Source organism: Netta rufina, assembly GCF_964035555.1.
Source record: "Netta rufina genome assembly, chromosome: 3".
Taxonomy (NCBI): Eukaryota; Metazoa; Chordata; class Aves; order Anseriformes; family Anatidae; genus Netta; species Netta rufina.
The window spans coordinates 86,356,055-86,374,916 of NC_140125.1; the positions used below are offsets into that span (position 1 = coordinate 86,356,055).

Here is an 18,862-nt window from a genome sequence, read left to right on the forward strand (position 1 = left end):
GGAGAGCTGTCTCTGCTACTGACCCAGCTTAGCTAAGGGAGCACCCGTACCTGCCAGCTGGTCTGCAAGTGTCTGAGAAAAGCTTTTTAATCGGGACACACATGGGAGGGAGGGAGGGAGGCAGCTCCTCCTAAATTCAAATGAGTAAGAGCCTCCGGAGCAATAACCAGTCTGGCTGGGGAGAGGCTGCCAGGCTGGGTTTGTCAGTGGGATCCTCTCTGCTCTGCTGACTCGGTAACAAAGAGGGTGATGTTTACCCTCGGCATTTAACGCTTTCCTTCCTGCTGCTCCCCAGGGAAAGGAGCAACTCACTGCTGTGCTTGCAGCTTCGCATCTCCCCTGGGATTCGCATGGGGCAGGTAAATGCAGGAGGCAGCCCAGGCAGCTGTTTGCTTTGGAGGGTGGTGGTTGCTCCTGAAACTTGACACCTGCAGGTTGAAAGATGCCTTTCTTGGACTCCGTTTAAAAAGGAAATGATACCCTATCTTTGGCAATCAATGAAAAAAAAAATGCTCTAGCTGTTATTAAGCTAACACATAGCTGCAGGGGGAAGAAAATACAAGAGTTTATCCTTAAAAATATAGTATATTCAGGTTATAGCCTCTGTGAGAGAATGAAAACTAGGATTGGGTTTGACTGTGCCTTGCGAAGCCTCCCTACATGTGGATCTGGCTGTGCATATGTGGCTCAGGGCCTGCCAGAGCCTGCCTGCGATGTGCTGCGAGCGTGACGCAGAAGAGACAAACCACGGCCTCCTGGCTGCGGGTTGATCTGCCAGCCAGCTTGGAAACAACGCAGGTTTCCAAGCTCGTAGGGCTCTCCCTTTGAACTAACGTGTGCCTCAACCCGGTATTTCAGTTGTCTGCACGTCTGGAATCAGCTGCACCATTTGCAGATTTAAGTTGTTTTCTGTGAAACATGGTGAAGCCCACAGGATGCTAAGAATCCTTTGCTGCCATGGTAGGTTTTGTCAGCCAGGTCTGCATCCAAGCCTGGACCTGATGTACTCAGAGGGATTTGCAACTATACTGCAGTTTTTATGGTGAAATGCAGCATCCATACTGAATGGCAAGCTCCACAGCTTTTTGCCAAATTAATTTTCATAATTCCATAATATAATATAAAATAAATTCATACATTACATAGAATTAATACACTGTACAGGACTGTGCACCAGGAGTTCTTGAGCTCATGTAGACCAAACTGGAACATCGACACCAGTGAGCTGCAGCACAGTGAAGAGCCATTATCTACACCATGAGAGCAATTTGTATGGATTAATGTGACACTGTGCCTTACCTCTAAGCAGACATTACTTGTTAGCCTGGTGGTAGATTAGCAGTGGTGTGGCTGCTTGGTCCCTCACCCTCCAGCTGGAGCAATTCTGGCTAGCTGAAGCCTTCTGGCAGCAACTCTCCTTTAGTATGGTCATGGCCCATTTTCCTGAGGTTGTGAGAGGTCCATCAACAGCGTTCAACAGACCTCCGCTAGAGCAGGACACATCTGTACAGACTTGGCCTTGGAACTGAGCATCACTTAGAACAAAAGCCAACCAACAACACATCTCAACTGCTGTTTTGAGGATGAAAATAAGAGGCAACCTCAAGAAAAATGAAACCATATTTTGTAAAGGACATTTTAGGGAGCTCTGGTAGGTCACATTTGTACTAGCCACAAATTCAGTTATCTGTAACCTAAATATAATGCTTAAAAGTTTAATTATCAATTCTAACACACTGTAATATATCTTTTTTACACATTGAGTTCTTATATTTACATTAAAACAAATATTATTTGAAGCTCACTCTTATTGCAACATATTGGTACCTGCAACCTTTTCACATCTGTTTACACATACTCTTTCTGTTGCCACAGCTGAGGTAAAGATGATCACAAAATATCCCAAAGACTGAGACAAAAGAAGTTTGGATTTGGATATGAGATGTTTTTTAAACAATGACCTCAAAAACACTGATGCACGTGGCAGTAGACTGTAGCCCTCACTCAACTGTCTATACCTGGTCTCTTCTCAGTTCTCAGTCCTTCAAGAACAGTTGCAGTTCTCTAAACACTTGGCTTTTTTGTTCTCACAGAAAACAACCAAATCAAAGCAATTTTGTAGATGAAATCCACTATGAAGTCAAGCACTGTCAGATATTTGAAAGCCAGTGTTTGCCGAAGAATAAAATTATCTTCCCTTTCCTGTGGAATGCTCATCCCTGTTTTAGGTAGCCATATATGACTGAAGGATTTGTCATCAGTTTTTGTCATAACTCACCTTTGAATGAATGCATACTGTCACAAATGTTAGCATTTGCAGGATGATACCGCGAAACGCATTTATCACACTGAAAGAAAGATGAGTAGTGTTCAGTCACAGCAGGTGTTTCTGCATCTTGCTCATCTTTGTCATCCTTAAGTAACTTCAAATGACAAGCAATTCTGACTCTCAATACAAGGGTAATTTGTGGTATCTGGGACAGCAGAGAGGAAGATGTATTCAAAGCTGACAAAATGAAGTATCGTGTGTAATTCTGATACTCCTGTGGCAAACGGGGAAAAATGACTGAAAACTTCTGTTACAAAGTCTGTGATCTGAAGTGATGACATACCCACAGTGGGCTTTGTATTTTGCAGTGTATGAGCTGTGTGAAAGCAACTGGTTCTTCTGCTTTTCCCCATGTTTGTAGATAGCCCCTCAGAGTAAACACCAGCATCATCTGTTGAAAATGAAGATACACTGTCAATGTTAAACTGTTTAGACTTTAGTGCACTTACTGCATCTCAAAATATTCCTAATGAATTTTCATTGCTACTTAAGTAATCAGTAATCAGTAGGATGTTGATAAAACAAACAATTTTAAGACATTAGAGCTAAAAACATCAATCTTCCCCCTTCAGCCAAGACACAAATAGTTTTCTCTTGACGGAGAAGGTAACAAATAATTGGTAGCACATTTTCATCCACCCTTAGTCTGCTGACCCTATCATGTGAACTGTATGTATGACTGCAGATTGACATGGGTTGACCAACTGCAGTGCACATTCATGAGTTTTACAGAAAGAGCATCTTCATTCCATGATGTTCATACTTCTTGTGAACAAGAAGCCTCCAGAGTTGTTTCTCTTTAAAACTTTGCTAACATTATTTTATGATCCATTCTCTTACATCTGAGAAGTCACTCTGAGCAACTGAGAAACATTTTCTGCCTTAACTGTTACAGATAGATCTTACAGTTTTGAAGGTGCTGCCTGAAGGCTAGCACTTGTTGTTTACGTACACAGGGCTCAATCTGGAAGAAGAAGGTTGGGGAAATTACTGAGCCTCCAGCAAGGAGAGGTTCATGTCCACTCTCTCGACTGCCCTTCTGGGGGAAGAGGCCACAGGTTGCTGCTCTCCCAGGTTTTTGCCTCACTGAACCAAGCCCCTGAAGCCTCAGGAGTGGGTTTTTCCTTTCCCACTTGCTGGGCATTTCAAAGGAGTCTCCTGCGGTGGCTGGACACACAGGAGCTATTAGGTGGTGCTTGTGGTGGCCCCGCAGTGGTTGGTGGTGGGTCCTGCTGCCACACATCTTGGAAAGTCCCTCCCCGCTCCCACAGGCAGCACAGGAAGGCTCTGAAGAGGCTTGAGACCTCCACTGTCTGCTGAGCTTAGAGGAAAACCTCCACGGGGTTTTGTTAAGACTTTTAGCAAGAGCCATCTAGGACTAGCATGCTGTCCAACCTCCCAAGCCTGCCCCACACGTGGCGCTCAGTGACTTGTCAGTAAAACAGGCTTCCCTCAACATGGCAGATGTACAAGCTTAAGAGACTCTTCTTTCCCTTAGTGAGGTTGTATGTGCAAAAACAGAAGATTATCATAATAGCAGGTTTTAACTGCAGAGTAGCGAACATGAGGCTGCTCCCACGTTTGTTATTTACGTGGGCAGTTCAAGGCTGTATGAGGAAAACACAAAAGGAAAATCTCCATGTGCCTGAGCGTGGATTTTGTTTTCAGCTAGTTTTTGCTAAAGGACATGGCTTCTTTAGGACAAGCTCTTTGCTGGAACAAGGCTTAAGCCACAGTTACTTCTTACTGATGCTCTGCAGACGTTTGATTCATTCAGCCTTCCAATCACACAAGCAGCTGAAGCCAAGCGTGTGCTATAAAACAGCCACAGTCAGGTCCTGAAGATTTGTGACCATCTGGGGGATCTGCATCTTCCTTGCGTGGCTGTCAGGAGCACCAGCCCTTTAACAATGATGGTTTTACATAAGCGAAATGCTTTAGGGCCCACAGCTTCCCTGTGGCATAGCGAGGGGCACTAAATGCTTTTCCCAGCACAGTAGATCTTAACAGCGACTCCTTGTAAAACATGCAGGTCAGCTGCCTCAGGAGAGGGGTAAAAACTGCCTTACACAGGCAATTCCCAGGTGCTACACCCTTATTGCTTACAATTCTCTGTCAAAGAAACCGCTTCATTTACTGTGCCTTATGGGTCAGCTGGGAGCAGCACCAGCTACTTCTGTAAGTGCTCTGAGATTTACAGATAAGGCATGCATACCGAGCATACCTGTGAGAGTTTCAGCCAGGAATTTTCACTTTGAAATTGTCCAGACAAAAGTAGGGTTTTACTGAAACCAAAATGGTACGTGAAAAATGACTGTTTCACTTTTATGTGTTTGGTCTGGAATGGATTTAGGAAGTAGGCTGAAAAGAAAGCAGTGCCCTCCTACCAACATTTCCAAATTTTCATGCTGTCTTGATACAAAATGCAGTTATGGTTATCCTGAGTTTTGCTTTGCTTTTTTTTGTGACTTTCTGTAGCAAATCGGAGCAAAGGAAGAGCCATGCCTCGCACTGCTGAGGGATTTCACACTTCAGCTGCTCCAGACATAACCAAGTACAGGCTCTTGGGCTCACAGTTCTGCATATGAGTGCATGCCTTGAACCTCCCTGAGCCATCTCTGCTGTCCCTGTCTCATGGATCCCCGATTTCCAATGTGCACCCTCGATGTTCTGCAATTTTCAATATTTATAAGACATTTCCATATTCTTGAAGAGTGCTATGGAAAATGGTATGTGTTGGCCACAATGCCTTAAATAAATAAAAAGCAGCAGTCGTAGCAATTCTTATGGTAGATATTATCCAATCCTGCAGAGACATACCCATGAGGAATATAATTCATGGAAAAGTTCATATTCATTATTTATATCACATAATGCATATTGCTTATCATACATTATAATTTATTTATATTATTTGCTGTTTTATTATTTATATTGTAAAGCTTTAGACACACCTACATGTTTTCCACTACAGTGTTTATTACAAATTCAGCCTTATTAAATTTAGGTATTCAAAATTCATCATAATAATAAAATTTATCTTTGGACTATTCTGACAACTCCCAAGTCATTTAAATATAATTATGTACAGGCAAAATTTGAGGGCAATTTTGGCTTTTTGCTTGGAATTGCTGGATGTCAAGCTCCATAGCTGGAGCAGATCGGCCCACACCTTTGTGTGCCAGCAAACCCCAGACAAATGCTGCTTGCTGCACTGGTGCAGACCTGAACAGGGGATGCCTTGGACTACCTTTTACAGTATTTGCCTTTGGGAAACACATCCTCCACATCTGATTACTTTTCATTCTTGCTGTATTAACTCCCAATTTCATTTCAATATCTGTGCCGCCTCACCTCCTGGTACTGCAAATCCCTTTTTTTCAGACTGCTGTTCCTTATTGCCAGTACCCTCCACTGCTCTGCATTGTGGCACCAGTACTCAGCCCTTTTGCCTGTTGTGAATATCCTAAAGCACACATACAGAAGTTATCTCAAATTATCTGGACTATACTGTATTGACTTATATGTATATTCTGGGTCCAAAAGTCCTTAGATGCAGGAAGTAAAGGCCTTATGAGTATTTCTTAGGAATTCTGCCTCATGAAGGAATTGTCTAAAAAGTGAGTCACGGAAAACACAAAATCTCAGTGGGGTGTGGCAACTGTTTCTCATGTCCATGAGGTTTAATCATTCAGTCACCCCACTCAGGTGAGTTAGCCTTCTCTGGCACCCAGTCCCACGAGCCGAGTGCTCTTTGCTGCCCTGAGCAGAGAGCCGTGTGTGCTCGGCTTCTCTGAGCATCTCTCTCTGCACCAGGGCTGGGTTTCAGCCTGCGTACAGCCTGAAGCTCAGTGAGGTCTTTCAGTTTTACAGAATTAGGCTGTAGCTGAATAAAGACTGCTAGGTAAGCAGTAGTACAGATGTTTTTCGTGTTAAAAAACGGGCATCACAGCATCACAAAAAACCCTCCAACTGTTTTCAGAGCATTTGGGAAAATCTAAGTGAACAACATTTTCCCTAATTGTGTATTCAAAGAAAACACAGAACAAGAAAAAAGCAAACAAGTAGCCAGAATCCAGGGTGGTGAGTATGTTTTAAAACTGAGACATTTAAGAAAAAGGGCAGCTAAAGAGACTGGGAAAATAGTGAACCTGTCTTTCCAGAAATTAGAACCTCCAGGCTGGTTTGATGCAGTGGTGGCCAACACTGCATTTGGTGCCTGTATAAAGTCAGAAAGAGTTGTTCAAAATAAAGAATGCCAGTAACATAGGACTCTTTACAGGCCACGCATAACTAAGGTTAAAAATGAGAAGGTTTTTAATCACTGGAGAAGTGCAGGCTTCCACTGAAACTGCCAGGTGAGTACTTCATCTTTGTCTCCCTACTGAAGGTGCTTGATCAGTATAGGGAAGTTATTTGGCAGTTTTGGTTACAAAGAACACATTTCCCACATCTGAGACCTCCTGTAGACCACAATGTACTTAAAATGTTTGGGGTTCCTCCTGAAGTCGTGATGCATTTAGGAGGTTTTGGCTTAGCCAAGAGTTTGCAGTGCCCGGTGCTTCTGATCAAAGCAGGCAGATGTGTTTCACAGTGTATACTCAAGCTTATTGGACTGGAAAATGCAGTTGGTGCCTCCTGGATAGATGAGGTCTTTGACTTCATTTTATGAACCTAACAGTTCATAGATACTGATGCTCACATTAAGAGAGGAAAAGAATGGCTATTTTCTTGAGTTTATGAATCGAATCCATGAAACACAAATGACACCAAGTTTCTACAACTATCAATTAAAAATTTTAATTAAGCCACCACATTTGAAAGGAGTGCCACATACATCAGTATCACTTGAGAGTAATTAATGACTATTTGCAACAGCTTTCTCCCAGACATCTTAATTGTGTAACATGCTGCTTATGCTTCCACCTACCCAGTATATTCAGAACCACGTTTATTTTACATTTGTGCTTTTTTTGACAAGTTATGACAGTGCTTATAAAAAACATACAAAAGACTTAAGTTATGCTAAACCCTATTACCATACCATCCTCCCTTTCATTAGGAAGGGTGTTCATTTTCTTATGTCTTTTCTCCTTCCCAGCTTTTGCTGTGCAAGGATTTTCCAGACTTGAGATTCTCTTCTGTGTATTGAATTCACTCAAAACGTACTAACGTTACTCAAAATGCAGATATGTCTACACAGTATACCCCCGCCCCCACCAGTACTGTACAGAAAAAAAAAAAAGTGTGTTCTTAAAGACACATTTGTCACGAGTTGTCTTCTTCAGCAAGAATCAGAAACACAGTTGATTGTATATGCCATGACTGACTGAGCTTGTAACACCGTTCTGAAGTCTGCAGATGTTTATACTCTGTAAAATTATAAAATATAGGCCTGCGAGGGGTGTTAAGACATCATCTGGCCTTTCCAAAACAGGAACACACCCAAAATACAGAATTACCCAATTAGAAGAGGTTTTACAAAACAGAATGATATACAACATATAATACAAGATACATCAGGCACTGAAAAAGCTTAGATCTACACCCCTTTCGTTTCACAGGATACTGATTAATGCATTGTAGCTCTGTGTTGTACATGTGCATGAATACATATACTCAGACATTTGCCATCTCCTGAGTGCTGGGTTCATGATAAGGGGAAAGCAGTCTTTCTTCCCCAGCTGAAGAAATCCCTGACAAAGATAATAGACCTTAACTAAATGCGCTGTAAGCTGCTTTGGTCCATGACAGACACAGATGCAGCTCCGTCTCACTGGAAAACAGTCGCCGGCTCCAGAAAGACAAGCTGGGAGCCCAGCAGGTTACTCCCTGAGACGTGTCCATATGAAATTTGCATGTATACATTGTTCACAGACTGCTTTCCTATGTATACCTGCTATCCCTAGTGACTCACAAAACATTCCCAAGCTTACCAATCCCTGGAGTACCTACAGAGTGTTTTAGAAACTTTTGGAGGTTTTCAACACCTTATGCTAAGGTTTCCCTCCAAAGCATGTCTGATAATTAAAATACTGCAGTTTTTAAAGGGCAGACATAAAGAACAGTGTGTGTTTCTTCTGAAAAGCATTTTCTAAATCAGCATCTGTCAAATATCATGTAAAAATGTACACGCTTTAACATCTGAAGATTTATCGGTTCTCTCTGTGACAATTAATATTTAATTATATGTGCCTCCATCACAAGCACTGCAGTGGCCACAAAAACACCAATAAGTGTTACACTAGCCACCATTACACACACTAGCTCCATGCTTTAGAGAAAATCTCCATCCAACTGCAACAGATGGAGGAAAAAAATATTTGTATTTTCCCCTTAGTTCATACAGTTAATAGTCAATAAAGTCCAGTAACAGGAATGAGAAGAGATTCTTAGGCAGCATGTGACTGTAATAGATTCAGTAAAGTTCCTTCTTTAGGACTGACTTTGGTGGAAGAAAAAGCATTCTTTAGAAGGGTTGCATTTTTTTCCTAGTTTTATATAAGACAATTTTGTTAGAGATGAAAAAATAATTTAAAAAAAATATTTTGCAGGTCCCTCTTGTGGGTTGTTTAAAATCTCTCTCCCTCCTTTCTGGACTTGAAACCGTATGTCTTTATTTGCAAGCAAATGTTTGCATAAAATAAGGGTGACTCAATTAATTAGGAGGGAAAGGAGCAAGTAAACCACCTAACAGAACTGACATGAGAATACATAAATAATACTTTAGGTAAAAGCTATTTGCTTAGAGATGCCAATGTTTTTACTATTTTTTTACCAGTGCTAGTAAGAAATACTCTGAAGAAATAAGGTGTGTTTTTTTTTCAGTCTCTTTTAATCGCACCAAAATTCACAGCAGAGGTGCTGTAATGTTGCTCTGATGGTTGATTGTAGTTGGAGTTAATCTTTCAATTTAAGTATGGTGCTCTCTCTGGGGAGGAGTAGTAATAGGTTGGCTTGATGTTTCCCAGGACTTCGTCTTCCCAGTTGGGGAGGCAGCAGAAAAAGAAAGCGCAACCTATCACAACAACAGTGCTGGCCCAACCAAAACCATAGGCCCAGCTGAACATATTATCTCCTATCAGTGGGATTTCTTCTGTGAATTTCACTGGATAGATGACCAAGCCTATGATCTGGAATGCAGCTGAGGAGAGAAAGAAAAGAAAACCAACAGTAAATGACAGTGAATGTTGTTACTTTTCCCACTAAACAACGGTACCTGGAGATAACCGCGTTGCCCTCCCCGATATATAAGGATTAGCTCCAGCCCTGCGATCACACCTGCATTCTTGCAGAGGTGCCTGACTTGTGGTCGAAGCAAATCCCCACTTACCTGGCAGCAGCAGCTACAGCTGACATTGCCACCTGGCTCAGGCACTCAGCTGCACGCCCAGACCAGCCCTGTCCTGCTGCCAGGCACCCTGGTCCTCGTGGAGCCAGTTACCTCCAGCTTGTACCACAGCCTCCCAGTTGCTCCTCTCCCCAGGAAGGTGGGAAGCACCTGGCGTTCTCGGCTCTGAAGTCTTAGCATGTGACATGCAGGGCCAAAGCTGGGTTTTGCTCCCATGCACTAATTTTGGGAAAGCCATCACTGAGAAAGGCTGCTGAAGCTTCCCTAATCATTATCCTCTCAGCATAAGTCAAACTTCCCTTTTTTCCCATGAAAATGAGTCATAAACCAGACAAAGGCATCTTATTTCATGAGGAAGGCTCCATCTAGCATGCTTTTCTGCTGATGTCCGTTTTACATCTAGGACAGCCTTGTCTTTGCACCCAGCCTTACCAACAACAAAGAGCAAGCCTCCAATTCCCCGCACGAAGTTGAAGCGGAGTATTTCCACGGAGAACGCGATGACTGCGAGGATGAAGCAGATGACCAGGATCACAAAGCCAACGAGGTACGTGGCAGCTGCTGCTCTCCCCCATCCTAGTAAAGAAAAGAAGAAAGGTGTCACACACAGCAGTGCACCGAACTGTAGGTCACTGCAGCTCTTCTGTTTCCTTTACTCATTTCTTTGTTGAAATGCTTTACTGTAAGAAGCGTGCCCTGTGTCAAAGCAATCCTGGGTTTCTCCAAAGCACACAGCTGCAGAGCAGCAAGGCACCATCGCTGGACAAGCAGTGCTGAACTCTCTGCCCACTGATTTGTCCTGCTTAAAAGAGGGATATCTTATAGCATGATAATGGAGATAACATCTCCAAAGTCAGTATCTGTAAGAGACCCACAGCCATCTGAGCAGATAGGGCACATACCTGTGAGAATGTACTTTATCATTATCAGCCCTGTTTGACATACAAATATACAAAACCACTTCCACACACGGGGCAGTATGAGAGCGGACAGGAAGGTACAACCACAAGCACAGCCACAACTGCTGGGAAATAAAAATGCAGTCAGCATACAGCTTCCTGTCTGCTTGTTTCCGATAAGAATAATGGATGTGAAGTAAAATTAGCATGACCAAAAAGAAATAGATTTGGGATAGCCAAGCTGAGAGATGACGAAGAGGAAGAGAATAATTTCGAAGATAAGTATCTCTTCACAGCCACAAATATTTAGAAAAAGCTAAAACCTGTGGGTGGAGAAGAAATAGCAGAGTCAGAGGTAAAGTGAAAGAGTCATTACTTTGAGGTTTGGTGGGACCGGGCACCACACAGATGCCCAGGTTCAGCAACAGATCAGGCAGCTGCAGGCTGGGGAGGCTCAGAGGGGGAGAGAGGGGCCTGATCCCAGCCAAGCTCACAACTCACCTGCCACGCACCAGCACGGCAAGGGTAATTCCCATTTCACAGTGACACAGGCTTCTGAAAAGGCACCCGTTACAGCCAGGCCTCATTCTCTTTAAAAACTAGACAGAAGTTTGAGCGAGTCCAATGCAAATAACAGCAAAGGTGTTCCTGCCTGCAGGCAGGATACCTACCCACATGGCCTAAACTGTACCTCCAGTGCTTGGGTTTCAGTGAGCTGTCATCACAGCTTGCTCTCTGTGTCTGCATAGCATGGGTTTCGACATGCATGCGTTCAGATGCACGCAGGGCCAGATCCCGAGCTCCCTCTAACGTAGGTTTAAAGGGAGCAGTGAGGTCTGGGCCAGAATATTTTCCAAAAAAAAATCTTTCATGTCCAGCACACCCGGAGTGACAAAAACAAGGAGACACCTTTTTTTTTACGTAACCTCTGTCAAACAAGTCCTTGTTTGTGTAAAATCTAAGGAAAAGACAGTGAGACAGCGAACATTTTCCTGAGGAGTTAAAGTCCCCTGCCTTTACCTCTGTGCTCTACTGTGACATAAAAAGAAAAAAGTAATTTGAGACAGAGAATGCAACACCACCACCACCTGAAGACAGTCAGGTTGGCACAGAGAGGGCAAAGAAAAGGCTTTTCTTGGAGCTATTGTGAGGAACAAGACTCGAGATAGTGAAATGTTTTTAAACCAGCTCTCCTCAGCCTCCGTACCTCCTGCAGGCAGCTCTGTGTGATTCATGCCCCTTGCCTAGCGGAGTGCTGCAGGGGCAGGAGGGAAGGAGTACACCCCACTGGTGTTTGGAGATCACAGCTATGTCACCGGTCCGATACCATCTTTTCCTTCAAAATCTTCTCTGACGTACCTAATGCAGGTATTGGGCATTGTCTCCACATCAGGATTTATTTAGGGATAAAGAATATTAAAGGGCATTTAGCCATTACACAGAGCCAGCCCAGGAAAAGTGATTCAGACTGAACAAATGAGGAATGCTGTTTATCAATATCTGCCCTATTAAGGGAAAAAAAATAAAAACCAACCTAACAAAAACAGTGACAACAGCAAGAAACACTTTCAGTTACCAAAGTACCTTCCCCCACGGTGCATTACATATGCTAGCACAGTGCAGGAAGCCAAGCCTGGCATCTGCCCGATACAGGATAGATTGCAAACTCAAATACACCATCAGGCTAGACACCTTGAAGTCTGCTGCAACACTAACAAGCCTGCAAGAGATACAGGCTGGAAAGCCCTCAGTGCTATCTCCGTTATTTCCAGACCCTATGTGCTTAGTTTACAAGGGTAAAGAGATTTTTGACACAGCTCAGCCTTGGCTCCACTCACAGTGAATTATTAGCTCGTCTCTGGCAAAATGAGCGACAACACACTTCGCTGTAGGAGATATCCAGTCAGGAAGATTGATATCAAACCCAGCTTCTGTACATCTTCAGAAACAGGGCAGTAGCAGGCACCACCACTATGAAATTCACCACATTTTTTCTGCTCACATGGAGTGAAGTGTAGTGTTGGTGAGCCTGTCTCTTCCCTCCTTCTCCTGCTGGATTATCTTCTCCAGCAGCAGTTATCAGCGGCATGATGTTGACAAGAGCTGATAAGACCGAGCCATTGGTGCTGGCCATGGTGATGGATGGGATCTGCTCTCAGCAGGACTAGATAACAGCTATCGAACGGCCAGCCTGCTACATTAGCACTGGTGGGAAAACAGCAAGAGTAGCCAAGTGTTGCTATGCACAGTGTAAGAGAAATCTCCCCAAATTAACCTCATCATCCCCACACCTATTAAGACAGGCTGTCCTGGCTCTGCAGGCACCCAGCCTCTGTCCTGCGGCTCTGGGCTGTTGGGGGGAGAGGTGTGTATTTTGTGTATTTTGTCTCCCACTGGTTTTGCTCTCCAAAGAGCTGCAGAGATCTGCTTGCAGTCTGAGAAAGACAGATCAGCCCCAACGTCTAGCTGGTTTGTGCTCAGAAGAGCCTTGTAATCACGAGAAATTTCACCAGAATTTATGTTTTCCATAGAAATAGAAAGTCCCTTCATTGGGCAGAGAGACAATTTCTTACTCAACCCAGGCATAAATATGACATCTGTTTATGAAATCAAACAAGAATGCCAAAGTAATTTGGGGCTGCATAAATAGGAGGACAGAAGAATGGGAGAACAGAAGAGTGGCACAGTTTGAGGTGTTACTATTCCCCAGGTCAGCTTTGCCTCAAAGCAGAGTTGAGCTCTTTGCATCTAATGGGCAGAAAAGTATCTATTATCAATTAGGCAGTGTTTACAGAACATTAAAAAACTGTACAGGAGCTGAAGGGCTATAATTATTGGGAAGGGTTAAGAGTTTTATTATTCAGCTTGATCAATGGTGACTATGCAAAAGAACTAAGCTGCAAATATTGCCATGTGAATAACTAGGAGGGGTCAGAATATTTAAAGTTAATGGTGAGCATCAGTAAAAGGATGAAATAAAGGGAAAAAATAAAAAAAAATAAAACAAGAGCCTTAGTGTTAGCTGTACTTCCTGATTTTATATGGCTGGGCCTCAGCCTCAACAGGGAAGAGATGGAAGCTCTACAGGGTAGAACATTTACATCTACATTTCCCTATAGAAACAAATAAAAGGACTGAGAAAATAGTCTAGCAGGAAGATGGACCAGTACAGATTTGAAGTAACAAGCCCTTCTTGTCTTTGTTCACTTATTTACAAAACCAGAAGCTAGTTTGTCAGCTTGTGAATAACTAGAATATTAGGGTGGAAGCTTTTACTGTGACATGCTTAGAAGAGATGCAGTTTTACATTGTAATTATAACAGTTTTCTGTATATAAATCACTGTGACAATTTTTGCTTGGCGTTGAGAGCTCATAGCACTGAATGCCCCCAAAAAATATGCTTTTGTTGACAAAACAACAGTGGACTGAGAGAACGAGAGCACTGAGAGTAATATTTTCTTGCTCACATAATGTGCGAATTTCCATGACGACATGCGTGCTGAAGGAGAGGTATGTGCACACCCACCAAGAGCACAGGGCAGCCCAGGACTGCAGGCTTGCCAGGAGAGCTGGCTGGGAATTAACGCTAGGGATCCCAGCTCTCCCTTGTTTTTAGCAGTCCAGAAAAAGCAATTGTTTTGCTACCGAACTTAAACAAAAGCCTGGTTTCAGACATTTGACACCAGTCAGAAGTCAGGAGAGGCAAAATCCCACATGATTCCAGCTTCTAATGCCTCCCTGTTGCTTACAGCAGAAGTAAGCCTGTCCTGCTCGCTGGGATCTTTCACCGGGGAGTCTCAGGACACGTCTTCTGGGTGTAGCCAGGCATGCTGACTGCTATCTCTTTTCTATTAGCATTCTCCGAGTGCCTTCACCCAGCTGATACTCTAAGTTTGTTTGTCTGGAACACATCCTAGCAACATAAATCAGACAGAACCATGCCTGAAAAGAGGTGAGGGTGCAATGAGTGTACCCATAATGATCCTTTTTTGCCTGGCCCCTCAGCCAAGTTTGGTACATGCTTGCTGTTTCACCAATAATCTGCGGTATCAAAGTCCAGTCCCCTGGCAACAGGGGCACAGTGGCAGGGAAACATGATTCACAGAGGCTGGGCTCCTACCTCTAAGTCCCACCTTTTTTTTTCTTCCCTTTCAGCACTTGTTAAGGTTCCAGGTGAATGCCTCCATTTTTCTAAGTTGTCTATTGCATACTTCATGAACACCAGCCAGCTGTTAGTAATATGAAAGAGCTCACCACCTCGGGATCACCTTAACTGCACACAAACACACCCATCTTTTATAGTGACAATTCAAGCCAAAGTCACTGGGAACAGGCGTTTAGGACTGGGAGGACGTTTACACCCACAATTACTGTTCCTGACCTTACAGGCTCATCACTGTAAAGACACAGGCAAACACCCTCTCCAAGTATCCACGCTGCCAACAATCCTCGTCATATCTGATGGCTTGCTGATATGTTTCAAACACACAGTCAACAGTTTTATCCTGCCATGGCCCAAACTAAGTCATCTTGAGTCATATTATGTGCAGTATGGCAGCCACGCATTGCAACATATTGATAAATACACAGATGCTGCCAGGCAGGTACTTCCCAGATGCAAACCAGTACAGAGCTTAAATCAAAATCCCTTCCCCACCTCCCTGCTGAATGATACTTTACTCTTCTTTTCCCTTGCCACTTCTTCCCTCTTATGCGGACTGTAAATATGCATTAAGAAGCTGTTCAGTTTAGGAGACATTCCTATTTGCAAAACTTTGTTTGTCTGTTCCTGCCTCCTTTTCCCCATTTAAAACAAGTGACCGAACTGCTTTTTCTCTTTCTCTTTTTAGCATACATGCCACAGCTCAATTAAGAGAATGTCTAATGCAGTTTTCTACTAATGGAGATTCACTCTGAAGTCTTCTTCTCATCAGGAGAGTTAGCAGGCTAGTTAGAGTACAGTAGTTATCATATGCAAAACACAAGTTATGCATCTCAATTAATTTGCTTTTATTTTCCTGCAGCAGTGCTGTAAACGCCTGCTAGGCATTTTTTCCTTTGTAAATGCCCTCACCTACTTTGAGCCTAATTGCATTAGCATAGAAAAAAGGAAACAAAATAAATCAAACCTGAACTCATATGTTACATCCTGTCTCCAGATGTAAATAGTGTTTGAGAAGACAGTGGCATTGATTTCCTCAAAATTACAGTAGAGGCAAAGTCAAATTGGTCTCAATAAGCCAGGGATATAAATAAGCTTTGGCCTAAGGTTAAATAAGCAAAGTCAAGGATACTATTCTCCTGCTAACTAGAGAAAACTGCAGAAAGTCACTTTGCCCCGGAACACTCGGGACTGAAGCGAAGCACACACCCATCGGCACTCGGGGACGTGAGGCAGGGTCACTGCTGGAGAAAGCAAACCTCAGCAGCTCCTCTGCACTAGCAGATCTTTTCCGTGCAGTGCAGATTTCAGCCACACTCCCGCACAAGCTTTTCTGCTCTGGGTAGTGGGGGAGATGGGTATTTTCATCACACCAGCCAGATTTCTTTCACCTTCAGTTAAACGTACAGCCATTACCTGGACTTAAAATGAAGCCAGTGCTTTTGCAAAACATTCAGGACTTAGCAGAGGCACGAGTGTGGCAACGGCAGCCTTCTGTGCACTGGTGGCAGGGGATCTGTGCAGGGAAGCCTCCCTGCCTGCACTCACGCAGGCTGCAACGCTCCCTTTCAGCTCTCCAGCTGCAGTCCCCAAGGTACCCTCCTCCAGGATCTTAAGGCGGGTCTGCTTATTTGTCCAGAAATACTTTGTTTGAGAGAAAAGCAGACGTAATCAGACCACAGCTATGAAAAGAAAAAAAGAAAGGCGGGGGGGGGGGGGGGAAAGAAAGTCCCCAGGAAACAGAATCCGTATGTGGTAAGAATGTGCGATGTCAGATAGAAAAGCAGCTAAGCAAGTTAAAACAGCGGCACAATTATTCCCTGATTTAGGTCCCAGTGCAATGGAGAGGTATATACAGAAAATGGTATTTTTTCTGTCTGCAAAGCCATACTGGGCCATTTTAAGCTACAGGTCGGGAGACATCCATCCCTCGGCTAGGCAGGGTTAAGGTCCTCTCTCTGGAGGCAGGGAAAGGCACCTTTGCTACTGCCCAGGTGCGCAGGAAGCCCTGCATAAACACTTCTTCCCTTTCCGTTCGATCAGCAAGGCTGAGAGGGAGCTGCTTACTGCAGGGCGAGGCTGCTGGCACCGCAGCCTGCAAATAACTGATAGAAAGCGAACCCGTGGCCAGTTGGCTCCCTTACTTTGATTATAAAAGAACTTAAGGAGGAAAAAAAAAAAAAGTCTCCTTACTGACAGAAAAGCCTGCTCTGAAGCAGTCTGAGGACCTGTGTTTCTTTGCTCGTTTAAGCTCTGGTACTGGTTCTGCCTGGAAAACCCCATCCCAGCGAGCAGCTGCACCACCACGGAAGTGTTGGGACCATGGGTTTTGCTACCATCTGCTGAACCAACACATTTTGCAGCCAAAGCTCCCCCGGGAGCCTGGCTGCAGAGGTCCCATGCAGGGGAGGGCCCCTCGCGGGCCCCCCGCTTACCATAGTCCATGAGGGATTCACAGCTCCAGTTGACGTCCTGCTCGCTCCGCGTGCAGCTCTCCCACAGCGACGCTTGGTGCACGTAGGGCTCCGACTCCGACTCCAGCCAGCCCCTGCCCGCCAGCGCGATGATGCCCATGATGATGGCCAGGCCCAGCAGCAGGGGCAGGAGCCACCGGCACCTCCAGCAGGCGAGGCTGCACACCACCATCCTGCCTGGCTGTCGGGGGCACCTGGAGAGCCCGAGCTTCGCCGGTAGGGCAGGGTGGGGTGTCGTAGGGACGCTCCTCTGAGAAGAGAGACTGCCGGTCTGTCCGTCTGAGCTGGGTTTTAATGCGCGCCGGGGGAGGAGGGAGTCCCACCCACATTCCTGTGACTAAGCGTGGCGGCGGCAACCTGTGGAGCTGGAGGAATGGAGAGGAGAGAAGAGAGGAGAACGCAGGGCTGGGTCCTGCTCCTCACCCTGCCCCTGCTCCCTCGGTGCAGTGAGGAGCAAACCACCGTCCTCTACGCTCCCTGTCCCGCACTTAACTCCTTGCTATCTGCTTCCCTCCCATGTCCAACCCCACTTTTTTGGTCGTGGTCAGTGGCACAGTCCTGTGTCCTGCTGGCCTTTCACCCGGGCACAGGGAAAGCCAAGACTCTCATGAGGCACTTGAACCACTTGGATGGACACCTCAGATGGCTCTAGAGTCAGGGCACATCAATATGCCTGATCTGAATTGGTGTCCTAAAATGTGTAGTGCTGCATTTTGGCCAGGGACATGTTCAAAAACAGATTCTGCTTTTCAGGTTCCCAGTATATGTAAGCCTTGTTTTGATTTTGTTTTGACTGCTGTCAGTGTTACATGGTGGGTCACTTACCTTATACCTGACCTCTGCTTGATACCCCTACATTACACCCAGCAGACCCTCCCAAAAGGCTGTCTCTCTATCTTTCTCACCACCTCTGCAGGTGTCTTCTTGGTAGCCGTAAATAGCCACAGCTTCAGCTTCTTGCTGTATTTCACAAGCCCTGCCCTCTCTCCAGGTAGTTAAACTCATTTTTCTCCTCTCTGCTCACTGGATAAAGACAGATCATCGTTACCTAATGTTAATAATACTAATAGTGTTAGCCATTTTAGGTACTGAACACATACAATATGTTGCTTAACAGTTCAAGTAGTCAGTTCCTTGCCCAGTTTTTGGACAATTTTAATGCAAATGAGAAGAAGAAAGAGAGGTGTTATTTGAGGATAGGAACATGACATTATTGACAAGGAAACAGCTCATCATAGCTAACAACACTTGTCTGGCATTAAACTTAGCATTAAATAAATGCCTGATTCCTAATGGCCATCTAACAAGTGCTTGATTGCAATTGTGCTTTGACTTTCAACCAGGCTGTGCCAGACACAGTCTGCGAGCCGTACTCAGGACTCCTGTGCCCTATGCCCTGATATTTCCCCGTCCTATTCTGGAAATGCACCCCAGAGGTGACCAAAACAAAGGTTTCCGCACCACATGACATAAATGCAGACTCAATATTTTGATCATGGGAGAAACATTTCTCCACAGTAATATCTACACACATCTCATCATGTTATCCCATTGCCCAGCTCCAATGCAAACTCTTGTCATATGAGCAGACAGGTGCCAAACAGGGGATTCAGGATGCATGTGTTTTTGGCACATAACTCACATAC

At 44.5% G+C, this 18,862-nt stretch overlaps 1 protein-coding gene across 1 annotated transcript; it reads right to left on the reverse strand.

The window, feature by feature from the left end:
• Positions 1 to 9,237: 9,237 nt before the first annotated feature.
• LOC311208350 (p53 apoptosis effector related to PMP-22-like) lies at positions 9,238 to 17,388 on the reverse strand (the record flags this gene model as incomplete). Its single annotated transcript, XM_084285015.1, has 3 exons — positions 9,238 to 9,473; positions 10,113 to 10,256; positions 17,178 to 17,388. The coding sequence occupies 3 exons, from the start codon at positions 17,386 to 17,388 to the stop codon at positions 9,238 to 9,240; spliced, it is 591 nt and encodes a 196-aa protein (XP_084141141.1).
• Between the last annotated feature and the right edge of the window lie 1,474 nt (positions 17,389 to 18,862).